Genomic DNA, 21,647 nt, shown 5'->3' with positions numbered 1-21,647 from the left:
AGAAATCCTCTCCCTAAGCAGCAGACTGGGGAAGGAACAGTTCCTACCCCACCCTCCCTTGGGTTCCCTAGGCCAATCTTCATGGGCAGCAAACCCACACAGTCACTTTCCTTCAGGGTGTGATGGCAGCTCTGGGCCCCAACATGTCCCTGTGCAGGATGTGCTCCTCCCTGGGAGCCCAGTGTCCCCACCCAGCAGCTCCAGCTCACACACAAGTTACACAGCATTACAAAGGAAGGTGGTTTGATTTATCCTTTAACCACTCAGCACATCTGAAAAAAATAAATTACTTTCAAAATACCACCATTTCTCAGGTTTGTACAGGTCTGTCCTTTAAACACAGCACCCAGCCCTGAGCCTCCCCCAGGGGTTGATAAGAAAATACTCTATGTGTGCATGGCAGCAGCATCTCTCCCTCCCACTCCAGGCTGCTGTGAGAGCCATTGGTCCTGGCTCCTGCGTGGGCAAAGGGAGGAGAGCAGGAGAGGCCCCCCCATGGCTATTTCCTGTGGTGGAGGGTAGCTGCACAGCTGAGAGGGGAGATAAAGTGGGACGAGCTAGGTCCAAGCATCTCCTAGACAGGATTGTGCTATAGTCCCCACCACAGCAGACTAGGGAGGAGGTAGAATATAATTAATGCTCAGCAGGTTCTGGACCATGCCTTTCCCTACCTGGGGAAAACATGGTGGCTAGAGAGCATCTCTTCTAGTGCCCCCCAGGGGCTGAGCCCAGGAGCCAGCACTCCCTCCTGGTGCCGCAGCCTGAGCGCTATGCTCACCCTTCGCAGTGGAGACTGCAGGCAGGAACGAATAGGCAAGGGGCAGAGGTGGTGGAAAAGGGCCCTGAGAGGGGATGAGCTAGGTGAGGGGCCTGCAGGCTTTCAGCAGGCCCGTCTCACTCCAGCCTGAGTGGCTCACTCACCTCTGCAGGCCTGTGGCTGAGGGCTACTACTTCCTGCAGCCCAGCTCCAGCCTGGCACTGCCAGGGCTCAGAGCCATCCCCGTTTCCTCCTTCACCATGGAGTGCCATGGGGCAGGCCCCGCTGAGCCTGGCTTTTGGTTCTGGATGCTGCAGCAGGGGAGAGGAACTTGATTTCCCCATGTCACTCCCTCTCTTGACCCTGCACCTGGCTGGGCCGAGGCCCCCATCTCTCAGCTACAACATGTTATAATAGGCCATTTCCTTCATGGCCTGCTCTGTCAGGGCATTCTCGTCCGGGGGGTTGCCCACCCCTGCGTAGTCATAGGTGTTCTCATCGTACTCCTCCATTTCCTGCTGGGGGTCTAGCTCCGCATGCTCTGCCCCGGTCAGTTCCATCATGGGATCTAGGAACAACACAACACGACACGCTGGGACGGAGGACAGGGCGGCTGGGCAGGCAGCATGCGAGGCGGAGCACAGCACAGCCAGGGGCAGGGCATTTCTGGCACCCACCTACTTTGGAGAACTGGCCCCAAAACCCCAGGGCTGAGCTCTGTGGGGCCAGCTGGGGAGCTAGACACCTGTCTCTGATGTTCCTGGCAGGTGGGGCTTTCACATTAGTGGACAGCCAGAGACGGAGAGGCTGTCATCCCTGCCAGGAAAGGGGAATGCAAAGGAGGCAGCCCCTCCCCCAACGCTCTGACCCACATCTGCAAGGCCCCTTCAAGGCCATTGCCACTGCTCCAGGCAGTGCTGCACCTGACAGTGGGAGGTGGCTTTCATAAGAGCGGCCATACTGGGTCAGACCAAAAGGTCTGTCCAGCCCAATAACCTGTCTACTAACAGTGGGCAATGCCAGGTGCCCCAGAGGGAATGAACTTAACAGGTAATGACCTAGTGATCTCTCTCTTGCCATCCATCTCCACCCTCGGACGGAGGCTAGGGACACCATTCCTTACCCATCCTGGCTAATAGCCATTAATGGACTTAACCTTCATGAATTTATCCAGTTCTCTTTTAAACCCTGTTATAGTCCTAACCTTCACAACCTCCGCAAGCAAGGCGTTCCACAGGTTGACTGCGCGCTGAGTGAAGAAGAACTTCCTTTTGTTTGTTTTAAACCTGCTACCCATTAATTTCATTTGGTAGCCCCTAGTTCTTATATTATGAGAAGAAGTAAATAACTTTTCCTCACTCACTTTTTCCACACCACTCCTTTTATAGACCTCTATCATATTTCCCCCTTAGTCTCCTCTTTTCCAAGCTGAAAAGTCCTAGCCTCTTTAATCTCGCTTCATATGGGACCGGTTCCAAACCCCTAATCATTTTGGTTGCTCTTTTCTGAAGATTTTCTAATGCCAGTGTATCTTTTTTTGAGATGAGGGGACCACATCTGTACACAGTATTCAAGATGTGGGCATACCATGGATTTATATAAGGGCAATAAGATATTCTCGGTCTTATGCGCTATCCCTTTTTTAATGATTCTTAACATCCCGTTTGCTTTTTTGACTGCCGCTGCACACGGTGTGGACATCTTCAGAGAACTATCCCCGATGACTCCAAGATCTTTTTCCTGATTACTTGTAGCTAAATTACCCCCATCATATTGTATGTATAGGTGGGGTTATTTTTTTCTAACATGCATTACTTTACATTTATCCACATTAAATTTCATTTGCCACTTAGTTTTGTGAGATCTTTTTGAAGTTCTTCACAGGCTGCTTTGGTCTTGACTATCTTGAGCAGTTTAGTATCATCTGCAAACTTTACCACCTCACTGTTTACCCCTTTCTCCAGATAATTTATGAATGTTGAATAGGATTGGTCCTAGAACTGACCCTTTAGACCACCACTAGTTACCCCTCTCCAGTCTGAAAATTGACCATTTATTCCTACCCTTTGTTCCCTGTCTTTTAAACAGTTCTCAATCCATGAAAGGATCTTCCATTTTATCTCATGACAACATAAATTATGTAAGAGTCTTTAGTGTGGGACCTTGTCAAAGGCTTTCTGGAAATCTAAGTACACTGTGTCTACTGGATCCCCCTTGTCCACATGGCTGTTGACCCCCTCAGAGAACTCTGATCGATTAGTAAGACACAATCTCCTGTTATAGAAACCACGATGACTTTTGCGTAACAATTGATGTTCTTCTATGTGTCTGACAATTCTATTCTTTACCCTCATTCCCCCGGCACATGGTGCACTCTGGAGCCCAGGCTTCAGACTCTGTAACACTGCATGAGTGCCAAGCAGTGCAGCTGTGCTGTGTCTAGCTGGCTTGCTTGCCCACACCACCACCACCAGCCTCCCCGTGTGATAGGCTGCCCCATGCTGTGCTGCCATCTCTGGTGTCGAGTGATTACAGCAGTAGACCCAGGCCAGCACCCCAGGTGCAAAGCACTTATGGGGGCCAGGCAGATGGTTTTTCAATTGCAGTGTCATGGCAGAATCTCAGCTTTCATTAATGGGCGTATAGTGCTAGCTGAGAACCCGTGACCCAGGCACTGCCCTTTGAGGGAGGCTGCAGTCACCTTGAAACAACAGCTCAGAGCTGCAGCTCCTCGTTCCTGCTGGAGGCTAGAGTCTGAACCCTAATGCTGACAATTAAATGTCAACATTGTTAGCTATTTCACTGTGGGGTGCTTGAGCAGAACCAGCCAGCTAAAGCATCTCGCCATCCCTATGGGAGGGAGGGCCAGAGACTGGAAATACAGAATTCCATCCCCTAACAATGTCACCTCAGCCCCGGCCAAAGGGAGAGGAAGGCAGAGATGCACCCTTGATGCTACCAGAAGCCTCAACTGCCCCCAAGCAGCTGCTCAAACCTCCAGCTTCCACTTGACAGCCTCTGTGCTGCAGTGATGTGCAACACACTGAATGTCTGACGTGTAGGGCAGCCCACACATGCATGCTGTAAGGGGGAAGGGGAAGCCTGGGGGCAATGCTGCATAACCCAATGGAGGGCTACCAGAAGCCTGGGTTACTACAGGACCGGCACGCTCCAAAAGGCCCCTGCAGCAGAGCCATCGTGCAGCCCTCTCCTCAAGCTAGCAGGTCACCAGACAGCACCAGGGTTTGGCCAGATCTCTTTGTGCGTGCTCTGTCAATGCTGGCTTCCCCTCCCCCGGAGACCCAGCGGGCCACCACACCCACCTTGGCTGTCCAGGCTGATGTCCATGACCCCGTGTTTGACCTTCATGTGCCGGCTCAGGTTGCCTTTCAGGTTAAACTTGCTGGAGCAGTAGGGGCATTTGAAGGGTTTGCTCCCTGCGTGCAGGTGCATGTGCCCCAGCAGGTTGTACATGCGGTTGAAGGACTTCCCACAAACCTGGGAACAACAGGCCACCAATTAGGCAAGCCCCATCCCTGTCACTGCACATGGTATCACCCCCCTCCTGCCCCCACCGCCAGCAGGTGGCTGCCTTCGACAGCCAGGCCTGCATTAAGGGTCTGGGGTTTTCAAATGAGCCCCGCAGATGGACTATCCCTGTCCTTTCCACACAGACCTGAACTAGCTGCTCACGTTAAGTCTCATCACTCCATTCCCAACCCCCCTTCAGGCATTGGGCTGGTGAGACAGTGTGAATGAAAGTGAGGGGCTCAACACAGGTACATGCAGCTCAAACTCCCTGCCCAGCTTTGCCGACAGGCCTCAGTACTAGGCTGCGGCCCCTGCTATTTCCGCCTTGGCTCTCCAGAGCAGAGACTGAAAGCCAGGCTGAACTGTTCGGTGCTGCGGAGTGGGGGCATTGGTGACCTTAGTCCAGGTTGACTGGTGCCCTGCAGAGGTGAAGCATGGGCGTGTCAGCCCCAATGAAGGGGCTACCCCCCAGAAGGATTTTGGAGGCTCCCAGATGGTACCTTGCATTTGAATGGCTTCACTGGCGAGTGCACAATCATGTGGGTCTTGAGGGTCTGCTTCTGCACAAAGGTCTTGAAGCAGATGTGACACTGGTACGGACGGACGCTGGTGTGTATGAGCATGTGCCGCTTCATGTTGGCCTGCAGGGTGAACTCACGCCCACACACCTCACACTTGAATTCTTTCACGCCCTGAAAGGGTCACAGAAAAGAATACCACACAAATTGAAGCAAACAGTCTGAATTGGAGCATGCATATTTAGTGGGGACCAGCTCAAAGGACTGCAGGGGGGGCCCCCACCTCCTAGGCCACTGAACGGAAGGCTCCCTGCATCGAGCACACCACCACCTTGGGCCAGTGCAGGCATGTTCAGCAGCATGTCTGTCTCCCCCAGTAACCGTGAGGAGCATGGAGCAGAAACCTGGGGGGGGGGAAATCTAAGGACTTGCCTCTGCTCCGGAGATAAACTGCAGTACAGGACACAGAGGATACCGAACAAAGTGTCAGTGCAACCAACTTGTCTTAGTCTCAAAATCTTTCCTGCTTCCTTCCCTGCCTTCTGCATAAACATACACAGGGATCCCCCCAAAGCCTACCCACCTTCCCTGCGAGCTAAACCCAAGGGCTGGAGAGCCTATGTGGGGAATCCTTCTGCCCACGCCCCCCTTTACTCCTGGCTCCCCCTCAGCAGAGCAAGAAGTGCCTATGGGCACATTCCTGCCCAAGGAGGAGACGAGAGAAGAACCATTCGCTTCGAGCCTGGGCTGCAGGTGCCCCAGCTGGCTGAAAGCTCCTGGTCCATTGCAGTGGACATGCATGGCTGGGGGAGAAAGCAGACTTCTCAGCCCTGCCTGAGCCCCATGGGCAGACCCAGCGCCCTCTGGGGAAGGGGCATGGTGAACGATGGGGCAGACTTGTCTCTAAGACGAACACCAGGAGTGTTGCATTCTTCTTTGCACACTGTCTGAGCTGGGAGAATTGCTCCCCCTAAGAGGCAGAAAACACTCCAGTCTCAGCCTCTGGGCCAAGGTCAGAGTGACAGAGCGGCCGGCCAGCCCCACAGCACCCATATCCCACTGTCCCTGCCCCACAAGCAGAGAAGGCAGATCCAAGAGCCCCCCCCACGAGGGAAAGGCAGTCACACAGGCCCCTGGGAACTCAGACTGGGCATGATGATGTCCTTTTGTCCTACCAACAAATGAGTAATCAGTGAAAACCAACAACCAGCTCTAATGGCTAGATCCCTGCCTAAGCCCGACCCCCAATGGGGACAGTGAATGCTCTAAGGAACGGAAATCGTTCCCTCCCCCGGCCCCCGCATACTGCTCTCCAGGGCAGGGAAAGCCCTTGGGCTCAGCGGCTGCTTGCACCTTGTGCGTGAGCGAGTGCTGCTTGAGATGGTGGATCTGGCTGAATTCCATGCCGCACTCAGTGCAGACGAAGGGCCGGACATTCTGGTGCTTCAGCATGTGGTTCTGCAGCTGACTGCGGTAGTGGAAGGACTTGCTGCACTCCAGGCACTGGTAGAGCGTGGGCCCTTGATGTGTGGAGAGGTGGCGCTTGAGCTGTGTCAGCGTGGAGAAGTCCAGCCCACACTCCACGCACACGTGGCAGCGCCCGTTCTCATGCTTCACCTCATGGGCCTTCAGCTCGCTGGGGTAGGCGAAGCCCCGTCCACAGAAGTGGCAGCTGTACGGCTTGATGTCACTGTGCAGCAGCATGTGTCTCTTCAGGTGGCTGGTCTGCGTGAAGGCTTTGCTGCACACATCGCACTTGTGCGGCCGCGTGCCCTGGTGCGTCAGGAGGTGCGTCTGCAGGTGGCTGGGCTGCTTGAAGAGCTTGCTGCAGTGCGGGCAGGAGTGGGGCTTGATGCCGTTATGGCCCAGGATGTGTGTCACCAGGTTGTACTTGGAGGTGTAGGATTTCTCGCACATGCGGCACTGCCAGCGCTTCTGGCGGTCCCCCGCCTCCACCAGGTAGGAGTCGTCGATCTGAACGTTTATGTCCAGCCGGTCCAGCTGGGCCTTTTTGTTGCGTTCAGTGTTGACTCCAGATGCGTCTGCGTCAAAATCTGCTGGCTCCTGCCACGTAAAGCCCTGCTCACTCTTCCCCTGCTCTGGCGATTCCGGCATGGGTGCCTCCAGAGATGCAGCATTCGCCTCGAAGCTGCACTCACTCCCAAGGGCCTCTGGCCCCGTGCTTGCTGGAGCCCCGCCCATGCTAGCCTCAGTGTAACCGACCTGGATGGGGTCTGGACAGCTGTGCTCGTAACTCCCCAGGCCCTCGTCCTGCTGCGCGTGTCTGCGCAGATGCCGCAAGCGCCGGGGCTTCCTGCTGAAAGCACTGAGATCAATCATCTTCATGGCACTGCTCTGCACGGTCTTCTCACAGCCAGACTCCTCGAGGCTGGGCGGGTGGCTGCTCGGCATCTCCTCCTTGCTGTCGCCAGGGACAGACACTTCGTACAGCACCTCCTCGTCCGCACTTGCAGGGTTTTCATACTTGACCTTGGGCACCAGCCTCACCGGGGGCCGCTTCCTCCTCCGGGTATGTTTTTCAAATGGAGTCTCTGCCTCCAGCCCCTCTTCCTCCGGTGCCTCAGCTGGGACACAGCCTTCCTTCTCCAGCCTGTAAGTGCTTTCCGGATCCTCTGGTTCCACTGTGGCAGTGTCTGCGAGCTCATTTCCTAGCCCTGGAAAGAAGCCTCCGGGGCTGATGGTTGCGCCAAAGAGCTCGTTCTCGGACACCAAGCCCAAGACAGCGGCCTGTGCCAGGGACAGCACCACCACCGCATCTGTTTGAGTTCCAGAGTCGGTGAAGCGTTCCATCTCACCCCACGGCTAGGCTGTCATCGCTGCAGGAATGAGAGAGAAGGGCTCGTTAGCCTTTGTCAGAGCTGCATCCCACCCCACAAGCCCAGGCAGGGACCCAGTCTGCTGTCATTGTGGGTGGCAGCACAGAGGTGCTGGCTAGCAGCCACGCCCTGATTGCTGCTCCGGGACAAGGATCAGCATTATCAAGAGTGACCACTGATTCTGGGTGCCCAACTTGGAACACCTGGGCCTGATGTTCAGAGGTGCCGAGCGCTCCACTCCAGATGAAGCCCCTGGGAACTGTGGCGCTGAGCCCCTCGGAAAAATCAAACCCTGCGTTAGAATGTAGACCCAAGAGGGAGCAGTCCCGGGGACAAGCCGAGTCCTTTGGGTCTCTCTCGAACTCCAATGCGACCTTTCATTCATGTTCTGTGCCAGCTCAGCCAGATGTAGCTGTCTGAGTGCTGGGTCTCCTGTGGTGGGGTGGGAGAGAAATTCTGAACCAAGCCATCATCTGAGATGCTGTAAACCCCCAGCTTCCCCAAATCCCTGTAAAACCCCCAGGGCAGGTTTCAAGAAAGGGTCAAGAAAGCTAACGTGTGAACCGTTTGTGAGCTGCCTGAGGTCCCTTTCTCCCACAAGGCAGGGCGAGGGGAACATGATACTGCAAGGGCCAGGGAGCCAAAGGGACTCGGCCCAAACCCTCTTTGGGGGAAGCACTGGGAAGTGCCCCAGTGCCTGGTGTTCTAGCCTGACCAGGCCCAAGCAGAACATATTGGGGGGATTTTCTGTTTAGGTTCCCCTGCATGTTCCTCCCCTGGGGGCCTGAGGAGCTGGTGAAGATGGGCAGGCTCAGCCAAGCACTGTGCCATGTTCCCAGGCAGGACACTCCGTACAGGAGCCAAGCCAGCCCAGGATGCTGCTGCCTCTCTTGCTCAGTGGCAGATGAAGTCTCTGCTCTCTAGCTTTTCAGCCTCTGTTTCCTTGCAGCCCACTCCACCTCCAGGCTCCCTTTTCCCTTTGGCCTTCATTAACTGCCCCCCTCCCTTGGTCCAGAGTTCCCCAGCAATAAGTGTGCCTTGTTTTAAGGGAGTTCATTTATTTATATTTTCTCTGGTTTCCTTCCTCTCAGCTGCACATCCAGGGCCTGTGCAGGCTGCAGATTGATAAATTACTGAACAGACAACAAAGAGTGGGTCATAGAGCTAATTACAATAACCAGAAGTGCTTCTGAAATTAGTAAAATAAAGACAGGGTACTTCTAAGGGTACAAGTGGCTGAGATACAGCAAGGCAGCACCCAGTGGGCCATAAAGTCACTACCCTTGAAAGGATCCAAACTCACACGGTCCCTGTACTGAAGTGTCTGATCTCTTCCCAAGTAGGTATGCTCCCAATGCCCCTGCAGGCAGGGCAGGGCTGTGAGCCACATCATACAGAGGGGACCTCCGAGGCCCAGAGACACTAAGCTCACTAAGGAATGCATCCGATGAAGTGAGCTGTAGCTCACAAAAGCTTATGCTCAAATAAATTTGTTAGTCTCTAAGGTGCCACAAATACTCCTTTTCTTTAAGCTCACACAGGGTATCTGTGGCAAGGCCTGGCACTGAACCCAGAACTTCTGACCCCTTATCCATGCCCTGACCTCCAGACTTCCTGGGAAAAGAACTGGCCCAGGGGCTTTCTGAATCGCCTGGGGGGATTTGTAAAGAATCTGGGAACATTGGGCAAATTCTAGAGGACTGGGAAAAAAGCTGATGTGCCAATATTCCAAAGAAGGTCAAATGGCTGCCATGGCTAACGACAGGCCAGCCAGCCAACGTCAGTTCTGAGCACACTCATGGAAAGGCTGATACAGAGGGCAGTCAAAGAATTACATCATGGCAGGATAATCCATGCCAGTTCCCGGGGTTTTTACTGGAAAACAGGGTCTCAAACTACCATTTTTAAGGAGGTTACAGTTTGGGTGATAAAAGGGACATTGCTGACATAACGTATATTGGCTTGGTCCCACCTGATAAGAAATTAGATCTAAAAATTTAAATATTGAAGTTTCTAGTGGGGCCCTGTTAAGATCCGCTCCCAGCTCAGCACCAGTCTGTCTTTATCCGAGAGACGGAAGAAATTCTACAGTTACTGTTTGTCAAACCTGCAGAGGACATAAAAATGAGTGAGTGGTAAATGATGACAGGGAGAGGCCAGTTATGCAAGCTGACCTGGATTGCTTGGTAAATGGGGCTCATTTGAGCAACCTACATTTTAACAGTCATTCAAATTCATACGGTCTCGGCCCAAAGACTAGAGGTCATGCTTATAAGATGGGAGGCCATATCCTGGAATGCAGGGACACAGAGAAGGAGTGAGGAGTAACGGGAGAACCAAGTGAACATGAGCGCTCAATGCAATGCTGCAGCTAAGAGGGCAAAACAGGTACTTGGATGCTTGAATATGCAGAGGAGTATTAAGGAAGAGCAGGAAGCTGGTGTTACCTCTGCCTGCCAGTTAGTGAGCCCATCACTAGATACAGGCTCCAGTTCTGGCATTCACACTTGGAGAGGGCTCAGAAGAGAGTGTCGAGAACAATCTGAGGTCTGGAAAACTTCCGTACATTGAGAGTGAAGAAACTCAGCCTCATGTATCCCAGAGAAGGCTAAGAGGTGCCTTGCTCAGGATCTTTAATGCCTATGTAGGGAGGAGATTTCTGATAGCAGAGGGCTCTTTAATCGAGCAGGAAAAGGCAGAACAAAATCCCATGGCTGGGAGCTGAAACTAGACAAACTCAGTCTAGAAATAAGGTGCTGCTTTTTAAGCAGTGAGAGGAATTAGCCACTGGAGCCACTTCCCTAAGGACCTGGTGGATTTTCCAGCACAAAGGCTTTAAATCCAGACTGATGCCTTTCTAAAACGGTGCTCTTGCTCAGCCAGGAGTGATGGGCTCAGTGCAGAAACTACGGGGTGAAATTCTGGGTGTGGTGCAATGCAGAAATCACACGAGAGGAGTCTCTTTCCAAAGAGCCGCAGGGAACACAGCAGCATTCTACAAGTACAGTCCCAAGTCTGCCAGAGATACAGCCCAGTCTCAAGTTCATCTTGCTAGAGGCCATAGCCCCGAATGTGACACTGTGTAGGGCCCGATCCTGTTCCCACTGCAGCCTAGGAGCAGAAGCAGGTGCATCTCTTTTCCTGCTGGACACTGCTGTTGCTTGTGCTGTTCTGTGACCACTAGAGAGAAGTGTGGAATCCAGCTCCACAGCCAGGGAGGAGGAAGTGTTCGGAGCAGGAGAGAGGCTCACAACTGGACCAACCCACTCGGATGGGATTTACACTTTTTAGTTTCAAGTGCATCCATCTTCTTTCATTGCCCCCCATCCCCACCCCGGACGTATTTGTTTCTCTTTTCTTCCCAACATTTAACTAAAAACCACCACTCAGGAATTCAGCTGCCTTCAAACTAATACAGAAGGTTCAACAGACTGTTTAAAAAGTACATTTTGACTATCCAGGGGGGTGCCTGTGTGCTTGGAGGGCCATGGTCCCAGAGCTCTCTCTAAACTAGCTTCCGAGTTGAACATGCAGCACCTCTCCTCCCTACATCGGGTCAAGGGTCTGCACATGTATGGTCAGAGGACTGAAGCTCCTCAGAGAGCTTTCACGAACCCAGGACCCAAAGTCTGCCATCGGAGACGTACGTGCTCTGCTAGTCTCTGGAGCAGCTGTGAGGCTGAAATTTGGACCAAGGCAAGTAAGCTGCAGATGAATGTCACCAGAGACAGCAAAGAGTTTTATGGAAGTTTGACAACATATGGCACTAGTTATCCAGCACCCTTGCTTTGCTTACATACACTTCATCATCAGAACAGGGACAGGAACCTTCTTCAAGCAGTCAGCCATACACAGCACTTACCAGCTGAAAAACACCAAAGGAAGCCGCTAGCTAGTAATTTCATGACTGCCATATGCAAGTGCAGGAACCTGGGATGGTGAAATACAGGGACTCTGCTGCAAGGGAAAGATGTGGGGCAGATGAGACACCTTTGGGGGTGTTTTGCTTTGAATTCAGATTCGTTACCATTCTGCAGCAGCATTTCTTAGGGATTCAGGCTGCAGGTGACGGTGACTGAGAAGTAGTTAAAGAGGGAGAATGCCAAACAAAGCAGGGAGAAAGCGTCAGATCCCAGGGAGAGGAGGAGACAGCTAGAGACAGAAAAGAGCCAGCCAGCAAGAGAGGCCAACCCCATCAGGTAGGCTGGGAAACAGACATGTCAGATACTCAATCAACCCTCTCTTCCGCTCATTGCGGTTGTAACCCCCAACCAGCCCGATATATAAAACGGCACTAATACAAGCCCTTGCTCAGCTCTCCTAAACCTTCCTCATCGAGTCTTGAGAAAACAGTTCCCTGCCCTACAGCACGCCTGGTTCTTCGAGATGTGTCACCCACATGTGCCCCAGGTTTCCGAGACCAGAATCTTCTTGCGTAGCAGTGTCCCTTGGGCCTCTGCCTGCACCCGAGTTGCCCTCCAGCACCCCATAACTGAAGGTTAAGGGGCCAGGTGGCTGCAACTGCTCCTCAGTTTCTTTGCTAAACAGGACCCAGATTGGCAAGGCCTCTGCAGTAGGGGAAGGAACCCAAGTAGACACATCTCAGCCAACCCATTACCATAGGGCAAGTAACTGGTCTTTGAGTGATTGTCCACACATATCCCACCTCTGGCGACTCACATGCAGGGACCCATTTCCTGCAGGGGGTGCTCGGCATCTGCTGGACTAATGACTGTGGGACAGTGCTGCCAAAGCGGTTATCAGATTTGGAGCCCCCTCCCAAGGAAGATGGGGCCTGGTGTGTGGGAAGCCATAAATAAGCGTCTTGAGGATCCTGGCTATGGTTAGGTGGCAGGAGACTGTGGCCTTCCACCAGAGGTGGGTGAGCGGAGTCTGGTGCGCTCTGAGAGGCAAGCAGGTAGTTGAGGATAGCAGTGAGTGGGGCTTCAGAAAGGGGAGAAGCCAATTCTCTACAGCTCAGCTACAGAACCTTTTCCACTGTGCAGCAAAGGTGAGCTTACTGGAGTCCTTCCAGCTGTGAGCTGGAAACAGGGTCTGGGTGTAGGGCCAGGCCTTTTGCCTCAGACTGCAAGAGTCTGCCTGACAGGAGGTCATGTGGACTGGTTCACGAGGTTGACGTACCAAAACTGCCTGGGCCATGTTGTGGCTGCCAGAATCACTAGGGATGGGTCTTGTTTGATCTTCCCATGGAGTCTCGGTACCAGGGGAACAGCAGGGTGGGCGTATATGCACCTCAGGCCCCATGGAATGAGAAAGGGATCCGATGGAGAGCGGGATCAACTGGCCTGACAGAGCAGAACCTGTGCCACTCCTCGGTCAGGTGGGGTGTGCCGCAGGGTTACAGCAGGGTGTCCATGGAGAACGGATCCTAGCGTGACTTGGTGGTGCTGGCTAAGGTGTTTTGCTAGGGTGTTCTGCAGATTGAGGAAGTGAAGAGCTACTTCTGAGCCTTGTTGATTGCTGCACCAGTGGTGAGTTGCCTCCTGACACAGTGGTGGCACGGGAGCCCCCCCAGGCGTGTTGCTATAGCACATCATGGCATTGGCAGTGAGTTCTTGTCCTGTGGCACACTGAAGAACTGGCAGAATGCCTACACGTGCCAGCTGAAGGGCCCTCAGTCCTGGAACACTCCTGTGGGGTGTGGTTCCTGGAGAGGCCCGAGTTCCTTGCCTTCCAATGTGTGCAGCCATGACCACCTGGCACTTGGCAAACACCCCGGGGTCATGGAGAGGCCGAGGGGAAGCACTCTGTATTGGCAGAGAGAATTCCCCACGAATAATCTGAGGGGTGCATCACAATATGGAAGTACGCACCCTGTAAGTCGAGAGCTTGGATCCAGTCTTGAGGATCCAGCCTAGGAATTAGATGCCAGTTTCACCTTCTTGAACCCAAATTGACAAACTTGTTGTGTTGAAGATGCAAGATGGGACGCTCCCCACTCTTCTTTTGAGCCAAGAAACTGTGAAAGTAGAACCCACAGCCTGGGAACTCTATGGGCACTTCTTCCACTGCTGCAAGTTGCAGTAGGGAGTCCACTTCCTTCCTGAACAGGATCTCATGAGATGGTTCCCAAGGGGGAAGGGAGGCACTGGAACTCGGTAAAGTAACACTTCTCTGTGCTCTCCAGGACCCATCAAGTTGTCACCTACCACCCCACAGGGTATCAAAGAATTATCATCCATACTCAATGGGGACCCCACTCAAAGAAATCTTTCTTGAATCCCCTCTTCTGGCCTTCAAACAACTCCCCCAAAACTCTCCAAGCTCATCATCAGAAGCCAGCTCCCCACAGACCAGGACTCACCAACTCAAAGCAGCACCAGACCCTACCAGAACAGATGCAAAACCTGCAGACATAGCTCCACTGCTGATGATCAGCATCACCTATGACACACCTTTCAAGATCCCTGGTCCTACACATGCCCATCACAACACGGGGTGTATCCCATCTAGGGCACTTAATGCCACAGGAACAAATGTGTGGGTGAAATCAGACAACACAATGCTCTCCAATGAGCTCTCACTGAAAAAAAATGATAAAAGAAACACCCTGTCACCTGTGGGTGAACACTTTTCACAAAGCAGTCACTGTCTCACCAGTCTGTCCTCACTCTCAATGGAAACCTGCACCAACACCTGGCAAAATATGAGCCAGGGAGCTTAAATTCATAACTTTGCTAGACACTAAAAATCATGGACTGAATAGAACCACTGGATTTATGGCTTATATTACAACAGTCTCCCCCTGCAGCTTTCTCCGCCTCCCCCCTCCATGACTGGAGGGCTGTTAACAGGCCATTTCACCTAGAATGGCTCCTTGAAATGTTTCAGAGTAGCAGCCGTGTTAGTCTGTATTCGCAAAAAGAAAAGGAGTACTTGTGGCACCTTAGACTAATAAATTTGTTAGTCTCTAAGGTGCCACAAGTACTCCTTTTTTTTTCCTTGAAATGTGTTAATACTTATGCTAAACAATCTGTTCCTCCTTTTATTTAGCTGTGACATTGAGTACCTTTCCCAGACCTGAGGAAGAGAGTGCTGTGTAGCTTGAAAGCTTGTCTCTCTCACTAACAGGAGTTGGTCCAATAACAGATATTACCTCTTCCCCAGTCTCTCTCGTTTCATGCAGCTGGGGACTAGGAGATGCTGCTCCAGGTGTGTGGAGAGGTGTCTTCCCCGAGGTGAGACAGCACAACGGCACCCTGGCATTCGCTGCACCTGTTAGAATTGGCATGTGCTTCTAAGCATGTAGCCAACCTGTCCGAAGTATTAGGCATTTTCTAAGCAAGGAGACAGTGCCCAACAGAAGGGGGTGCTGTTCCACCAAGCTAGACCCGGACACCAGAATACAAGCAAATCCTCAGTGTAGTGCCATTCCAAAGCCGTGCAGAAGGAAGGATGTGATCGTCCCTGACAAGCAATAGTGAGTCACAGGGTCTTTTCTCGAGCCATACCAGCATTGGCAGGGAAGATCAAGGAAACAAACTCCTGAGGGAGAGGTGCAGGGAATGGGATGCGGGGGGGGCGGGCGCAGCGGCTCCCACTGGGGTACAAATCAGGAGAGGGACTTAAACAACCAAACCGGTTTGTTTAAGCCGGGGAGAGGTTCTAGCCAAACTGAGCCAGACTGGAGGGTGGCTAGGAGCTACAGAGGCAGGTCCAAGGTCTCTCCCAGGCCAGGGCAGGAAGTCCCACAGCAGCACTGCCCGTAGGGCCAGCATGGCTCTGGAGTGCAGCAGCAGTGCAGAATCCACTTCCTTCCCAGACACTCAGCTCACACAATGTGAGCCCACTCACTTGTTCCTTAGAACCAGTGAGGCCGAATGAACCTCACTCCAGTGCCAAGACAGCTTCGTTAACATTTGGGGAAATGACTGACCCCTTACCAAGTTCTGCTGCTCCGACTCAGAAAGCTTATTCAGCCTGTGCCCCGATTTACAGACAGGATCTTCTCTCCTCACAGTGCACCACAGCAATGGTACCACATCTGGAGGAGCAGCCTTTTGATGCACCCTAGCACGTGCACATCTGTAGCTCAGGGTCCCTGCAAAAGGTTAAAGAGAGCTTCAAACATACCTGGTCAGTCTCTAGACTAAAGGCTGGCTACTGCGCTCTCCAAAGGACAGCTGGGCACTTCTGCACACCAGTCAGGATTCCTCCAGAGCTCCTGTTCCTCTAGGATGTGTAAGAGGAAAGAATGAAATGCAGAGCTGGCGAGCTAGAGGACACAAAGCAAGCCCAGAGCAAGGATTCACCAAGCCTCCTTTACTCTACTAGTGCTTCTACCAAAGGCAATATGTGACCAGAGCTATGTCAGCCTTTTCTCATGTTCAGTGTTTGGTGAGCAGGGAACGTCTTACACAGATGTAGCTGCCTGGGAAGAATTTAAAGCCTTACCCTGGGGTGGGGGAGGGTGGCCAGTGCAGAGAAAAGAAAGCCAGACAAAAACAGAGAGAAAGAGAAAGAAGAGACAGAGAAGGAGGGGCAGGGAGAGAGTGGAGACAGAGAAACAAAGAGGGGGGGGATGGGAGAGAGGAGAGAGAAAGAAAAGGGGGATGGGGAGCAATGGAAGGAGGAAGGAGAGAGATGGGGGAGGGGGAAGGCAGACAGTGAGGAGAGAAGGAATGGGAAGCAAGCAGCTGGAAAGCAGGGACTGTGGTGTATGCAGTATGTTACCGTCCCCCAAGGCTTCTTGCCCAGAGTCTGCTTTGACTGGCCCTGGGGTAAATCCAGAGTAATGCCTCCAAAAAGTGAAGGAAGTTCCTGCAGACCCACAAGGCAAAAATCCAGCCTCTAGGCCCCAGGGAGTTAAGGATGCCCATTCTCTGACCCACCAGTGCCCACTCCCTCCCCCAGCACTAGCTGTTCATAGGACTCCAGACTAGGTCACATCAGCAAGATCCCTCCAGCTAGACAGAGCAAAGCTTAACGTCTATTTTAACCATCCCCAATGTTTCCTAGCAGAAGGCTCGGACACTGCAGCTACCATGGGGTCACAGCCCTTGGGCCTGGCACAATGGTGATGCTACCAGCTCCAGATCTCACGGCATCAAAGTGCTGCTGGCTCCCAGCGACAGCACGGCCTGGGACCTACAGCACCTGGGCCAGTTCAGCTGCTGCTCCAGATCACAGAGCATCAAGCTACCTGAGTGATGCAGACACAGGGAAAGTGAACTGGAGATTGCCAGAGATCCACCTTTTCTTCCCCACTCCCACCCTTTCTTCACCAGCTCTGCAAGCCCCACCCATCTGACCACTTAGGCAACTGAACTTCATGGTTCATTTTACTCATGGATCCCCAAGGAAACCTTCTAGCTCCCCACATCACAGCCAATTGCCCTGCCGTTCAAGGAGGGCCAGACTCACTTGGAAGCCACTAGTCCTCCTCTCTATTCAGCCAAAGGAATCAAAGACAGCAAGACACCCGCTTCCCACGAGAGTGCGCGACCCCCTCAGCACCGACTGACGCTTGCCAGGCAAGGGAGAGAAAGATCAGGAACCGAACATAGGTCCCCAGCACAATGGCGTCACCTTTTAGGCCACCCAGCTACTTGAGGACTGATCTCTGTATTGTAGATACTCCTCCATCTTCTCCTGTCCGGGAGGCGTTTCCAAAGCCATGATCCTTAAAGTTTGGAAACAATCTGATGTTTGATATGCAGTCATCATTGTCACATGTGCCATTTCCTTGGTTCTAGCTCAGCTTGATGTTTCACTCAGCAGATTACACCCTTATGCCCCACAGACACATCAGCCATCAAGTAAAAACCACCACCACAACCCATACCTCCGGCCATTCTTGCTAAGAGGCGACAGAATCCAGCTCTCCTCCTCCCACCCATTAATCTATTTGTCAAATCATCACAGAACTCCCTCCCAGCATGCACCACGGGAGGCAGGGTCTCCAGACATCTTTGCCAGAAGTTGAGAGCAGAGACTGGGATTACAGTGACAAGAAGTGTAAAACTGAGGCATTTCCTGGGAGGAAAAGAATCTAGATAGTTGGCCTTAAGAAGCTAGTCTATATAATTCTCAATGAAACTGATGGGGCTAAAAGCAGGCACTAGGTTCCCCTTTGCAGGGTCTGAGACCAGCAGGGGTGGGGAGCCAGAGTTCTCTTCCCTCGACTTTGCAAGAAGGAATTTGAAATGATTTTGAGAGGGGAAAACCAATTCCCTGTGATAATCTGGTCTTATTGTCTAGAGTACAATTGAAATCCTGATCCGAGGTGTAGTGGACCAATCCGCCTCCCCACTATAGGAGTGTTTCCGGCCTTGGCCAGGATCAACACAAATGGAGGAATCAGGCCCTTTCCAATGCACACAAGGGAGAGATTCCTGCCAACCTGGTGATGATCATGGACACGCTTTTCCCAGCAGCGCCTTTAAACTGACTCCAGCCATTACACCCTATTCAGCGTCCCACTGCTCCTGGTGCCACTGAGAGAATGCTAGCGTGCATAGGAAGGGTTATGCAAAGCGACACATTCAGAACTGGGACAGCCCTAGAGAAGAGAGGGCAGGGAACAATCCTGCACCATTCTCCAGGGCTGGGGGGAAGAAGGAGGGAGTATGAACTAGAGGGGACCCAGCAGGTTCTCTCTCTCTCTCTCTCTCTCTCCAGTCCTATGGGAGAGATCTTTTCCCCTCTGTGGCTGTAGGGGCTTAGAGGCAGAGGCACTGAGACAGCCCAAAGACAGGAGAAGGAGAGCGAATGACACACAAACTGGTGCTTCTGATAACAGGACAAATGACTAACAAAACCCTTCAGCACAGAACAATTTGGGATTCCTACCTCCTGACGATGTCAGCACATGGCTCCCCAGGACATGCAGAACTGACTCAAAACCCTTGCTTGTGTATGCACAAATCAGTCCTTTGGACTTTTCTATGACACGCATCTAAGCCCCGACCCACAAGGTGACAAGTGAGGGAGCAGAGCAAGACAACTCCAGTGTTAGCCACTCGGACAAGAGAAGCAACCTGCAGAGAGGTTTTCTACACACACTTCACAGAGGGAGAAATGGGGAATCAGACAAATATCATTTCACTTCCTCATTTTTAGTTTCCTTTTTGTGCAACCTTCTCGATTGCGGGAAGCCTGGGAATGGCTCTTTTCAGCAGATTGACCATTCAAGCTTATGGGGTGGCAAAGTGCTGGGTCAATACAGCAGCCTTTCAGCTGCAGAGACTGGACTTCAAACCTTCCTTAGCACCAAGTACAAATGCGGTTAGTGCTACAATCACAGCACAAAGCTGCTAAAAGAAGCCTACTCAGGAATCGCCCCCAACTGAAGCAGTAGAGATTTCAGGCCAGGCTCTGAGAGGACCACTGACAGAGCCGGGTGGGAGCTCAGCTCTGAACTGCACGAATGCTGGTCAGAACAGGGGAGTGTCAGCAGGGATCCTGCATCACACTGTGTCTTGCCCAGCGCTTCCATGGATTAAGCCAAGCTCTAGCCAGTGAGGTCAGTCTGTTTAAAAAGGAAACTAACGAGTCCTAAAGGGGATCTCTACTTAGAAAGCCCCAAATTGAGCTCTTTATGTTCTTCTCCCCCCGGCACCTTTCCCCAACCCCCTTCTATTCAGGGCTTGAATCTCAGCTTCATCGATTCCTGGTCTCTCCAGCCCACACATCCAGGCTGTGCCTGAGCCATGCTGCTCTCTCCAAGACCCGGCCTTTCCTTGCGATCCACACAAATGAAACTCTGGTTTAGGCCCTCATCAGCTTGCATCTCGACTATGCCAACCTTCTCCTCTGGCCTTGACACAGGGTTGAGCTCCCTTTTGCACCCATTCAGAATGCTGCTGCAAAAAATCATCTTCCTGCCTTGTTGGTGCAGGCATGTTGCACCCCCATCCCCACCACTCGCTGGTCCCCCACTCCTCTCCACCCTTCCCCCTGCCTCCAGCTGACCTTCCTTCTCCCAATCACTGGTACAGACAGGGATGAAATTTGCTCCAATACTAACCTTTGTGGCAGTGCAGCTCCCTCCCTCCAGTCCCCTCTGCCTAGACTATAGATCGCAGTTTACTCTTCCATCAGTTCAGATACAGTAGTTCTTCCGATATGCCACACATATGGATCCTTGTATGGATCTTTTATGGTGCTACACCAAAAAACTTTAAACATTCACATGCTTCCCCGGTCTTCCTGGTCATCAGCCACTTATCGAGAGACTTCCCCATTCCACTCTGGGTAATGTTTCTTGTATCAAGAGTAACAGCCGTTAGTCTGTATCCACAAAAAGAAAATGAGTACTTGTGGCACCTTAGAGTGGCATGCATCCGATGAAGTGAGCTGTAGCTCACGAAAGCTTATGCTCAAATAAATTTATTAGTACTTGTAGCACCTTAGAGACTGTTTCTTGTATCGTCTTCCCTACAGCTGAAGCTACACTTACATGTCTGGAAGGTGCCTGCATCTTCTCTAGAATCCAGGAGTGCGCGTTTCACTGTCCTTTCATCAGGATCTCCTTGGTTTCCAAAGAGTTTCTGAATGTACTGACTGAAGGCACTATTTCTTTGTCTCTTCCTTCGCAATCCTAGGGCAGATGCCACTGGGGCCTGCAGAGGTTCTCATTTCCGGTTCTCGTGTGGCTATTTACTTGGGTCTTTCTTCTCCCTCTTCTGGGAAATAGCCTGTGCCCGGAGTTGTGACATCTCTTCCCTGCTCTTCTTTGTAAAGACTGATTGCTAAAAATTAAATGTTTCCTCAATGTGTCTCTTGTGTTTAAAACACCCCTTCTCAGCCATCTCCTTAAATATCTCCTTTCTGATCTCCTGTTCACTACACGTTTGCATGGTTTCTTATGTAGATTTTTTTTGGTTCCCGTTTTATTTTTAATCACTCTGTTTACCAGTTCTCACCTGTTCCTGGAATCTTATGTCTCCATTTCTTTCCTGTACTTTTTTTTTTTTTAATTTTATTAAACACACACACACACGCACATGCACACCCCTCTTTATAACCTCAGATGTATTCCTTGCTAGAAGCCAGCACACATTCTGTGCTGGAGAGATTTTTTTTCCCCCCACACCCCAAGTGACAGTTACATCGACTTTAGCAACAAGGGAGACAAGCCCTGGATCTTCACTGAGCAAGAAAGTGGTGATAATGCAACTACAGCAGTTTTTACTGCAAGATGCCTTCCAAAAATGGGTACCCACCCTCTGGCAAAAGTTCTTCTCTGCCTTAGGGACAGAACAAGAGAGAATCCTTTTCCCTGACCAGTGATACCTACCCATTGTAAATAAATCAGACTGTGACCTACACTAGGAGCTGGTGTTTTAAAGAATGGAAGAGGAAGGGAATTTGTATAGTTGGCCAGCTGCTTATCAAATAATTTGTGTTTTTTTTTTTTTTTTTTTAAAAGAAATCAGAACCAAAATTTAATTGGCCCAGCGTCTCCAAGTTAGGCATTATGTATTTCAACTTTTTTGGTAACTGTTTTGTAGAAAAAGTTAACCTTAATGAAATCAATTGCTTCTGGATAAGGAAACATCAAAACTAACTTCAGCCATTAGCAAATTTCCTGACAAGGGAATAACTGGATGACATCATGATAAAAGGATCTGGAAGGTGAGTTACCAACCACAACTGCAGTATGAAGGGGACACCAGATACTGCTTCAGTAGCACCTTACACAGCAAGATTAAAAATATACTCAGGTTGGGTAGGGATAGATGTTGGGGAAAGAGGTGATTTTATGTCCGTATGGTGATCATGCTCAGTTGGTAAATATTGTGATGTAAACCAGACCATCTTTTGGCAATTCTGGCGGGGATCCCTAGCAGAAATGGTTACACGCCAAAGAGCGAATAGCTGGTCTTTTCATAGTCACTAGACTATTCATAACCTCACCCTGCAAAAGAATGGTTCCAAGAAATACCGAAGGCTAATTTTTCTGTAACATTGAGTATGTATACACAAAATGTATCTACAAATAGATACTTGGTTAGCTTCCCCCCCCCCCCCCGACAATAC

General features: G+C 51.6%; 1 protein-coding gene across 2 annotated transcripts; it reads right to left on the bottom strand.

Annotated features, from left to right (window-relative positions):
- Window positions 1-238: 238 nt before the first annotated feature.
- Window positions 239-16,203, bottom strand: ZNF710 (zinc finger protein 710). 2 transcript variants are annotated; one of them, XM_038419001.2, is made up of 5 exons: window positions 15,738-16,203; window positions 6,160-7,643; window positions 4,789-4,980; window positions 4,081-4,255; window positions 239-1,325 (listed from the first exon to the last, which is right to left on the bottom strand). In XM_038419001.2, exons 2-5 carry the CDS (start codon window positions 7,615-7,617, stop codon window positions 1,156-1,158), a joined length of 1,995 nt encoding a protein of 664 aa, XP_038274929.1. In that variant the 5' UTR covers window positions 7,618-7,643; window positions 15,738-16,203; the 3' UTR covers window positions 239-1,155. The 2 variants fall into 2 exon arrangements, with proteins under 2 accessions (XP_038274929.1, XP_038274931.1); XM_038419003.2 differs by lacking the exon at window positions 15,738-16,203 and adding an exon at window positions 15,548-15,719.
- Window positions 16,204-21,647: the final 5,444 nt, after the last annotated feature.

Source organism: Dermochelys coriacea, chromosome 10, assembly GCF_009764565.3.
Source record: "Dermochelys coriacea isolate rDerCor1 chromosome 10, rDerCor1.pri.v4, whole genome shotgun sequence".
NCBI classification, from domain to species: domain Eukaryota; kingdom Metazoa; phylum Chordata; order Testudines; family Dermochelyidae; genus Dermochelys; species Dermochelys coriacea.
This window is presented reverse-complemented; position numbering and strand designations above follow the sequence as displayed.

Excerpts from the sequence above, each read along its gene's own strand:
- ZNF710 (XM_038419001.2), bottom strand. The coding sequence starts at position 7,617 with ATGGAACGCTTCACCGACTCTGGAACTCAAACAGATGCGGTGGTGGTG. Across the intron at positions 4,981-6,159 it reads AGCACTCGCTCACGCACAAG|GGCGTGAAAGAATTCAAGTG; the intron begins GTGCAAGCAGCC and ends TGACCCTTTCAG. Across the intron at positions 1,326-4,080 it reads CATCAGCCTGGACAGCCAAG|ATCCCATGATGGAACTGACC; the intron begins GTGGGTGTGGTG and ends TGTTGTTCCTAG.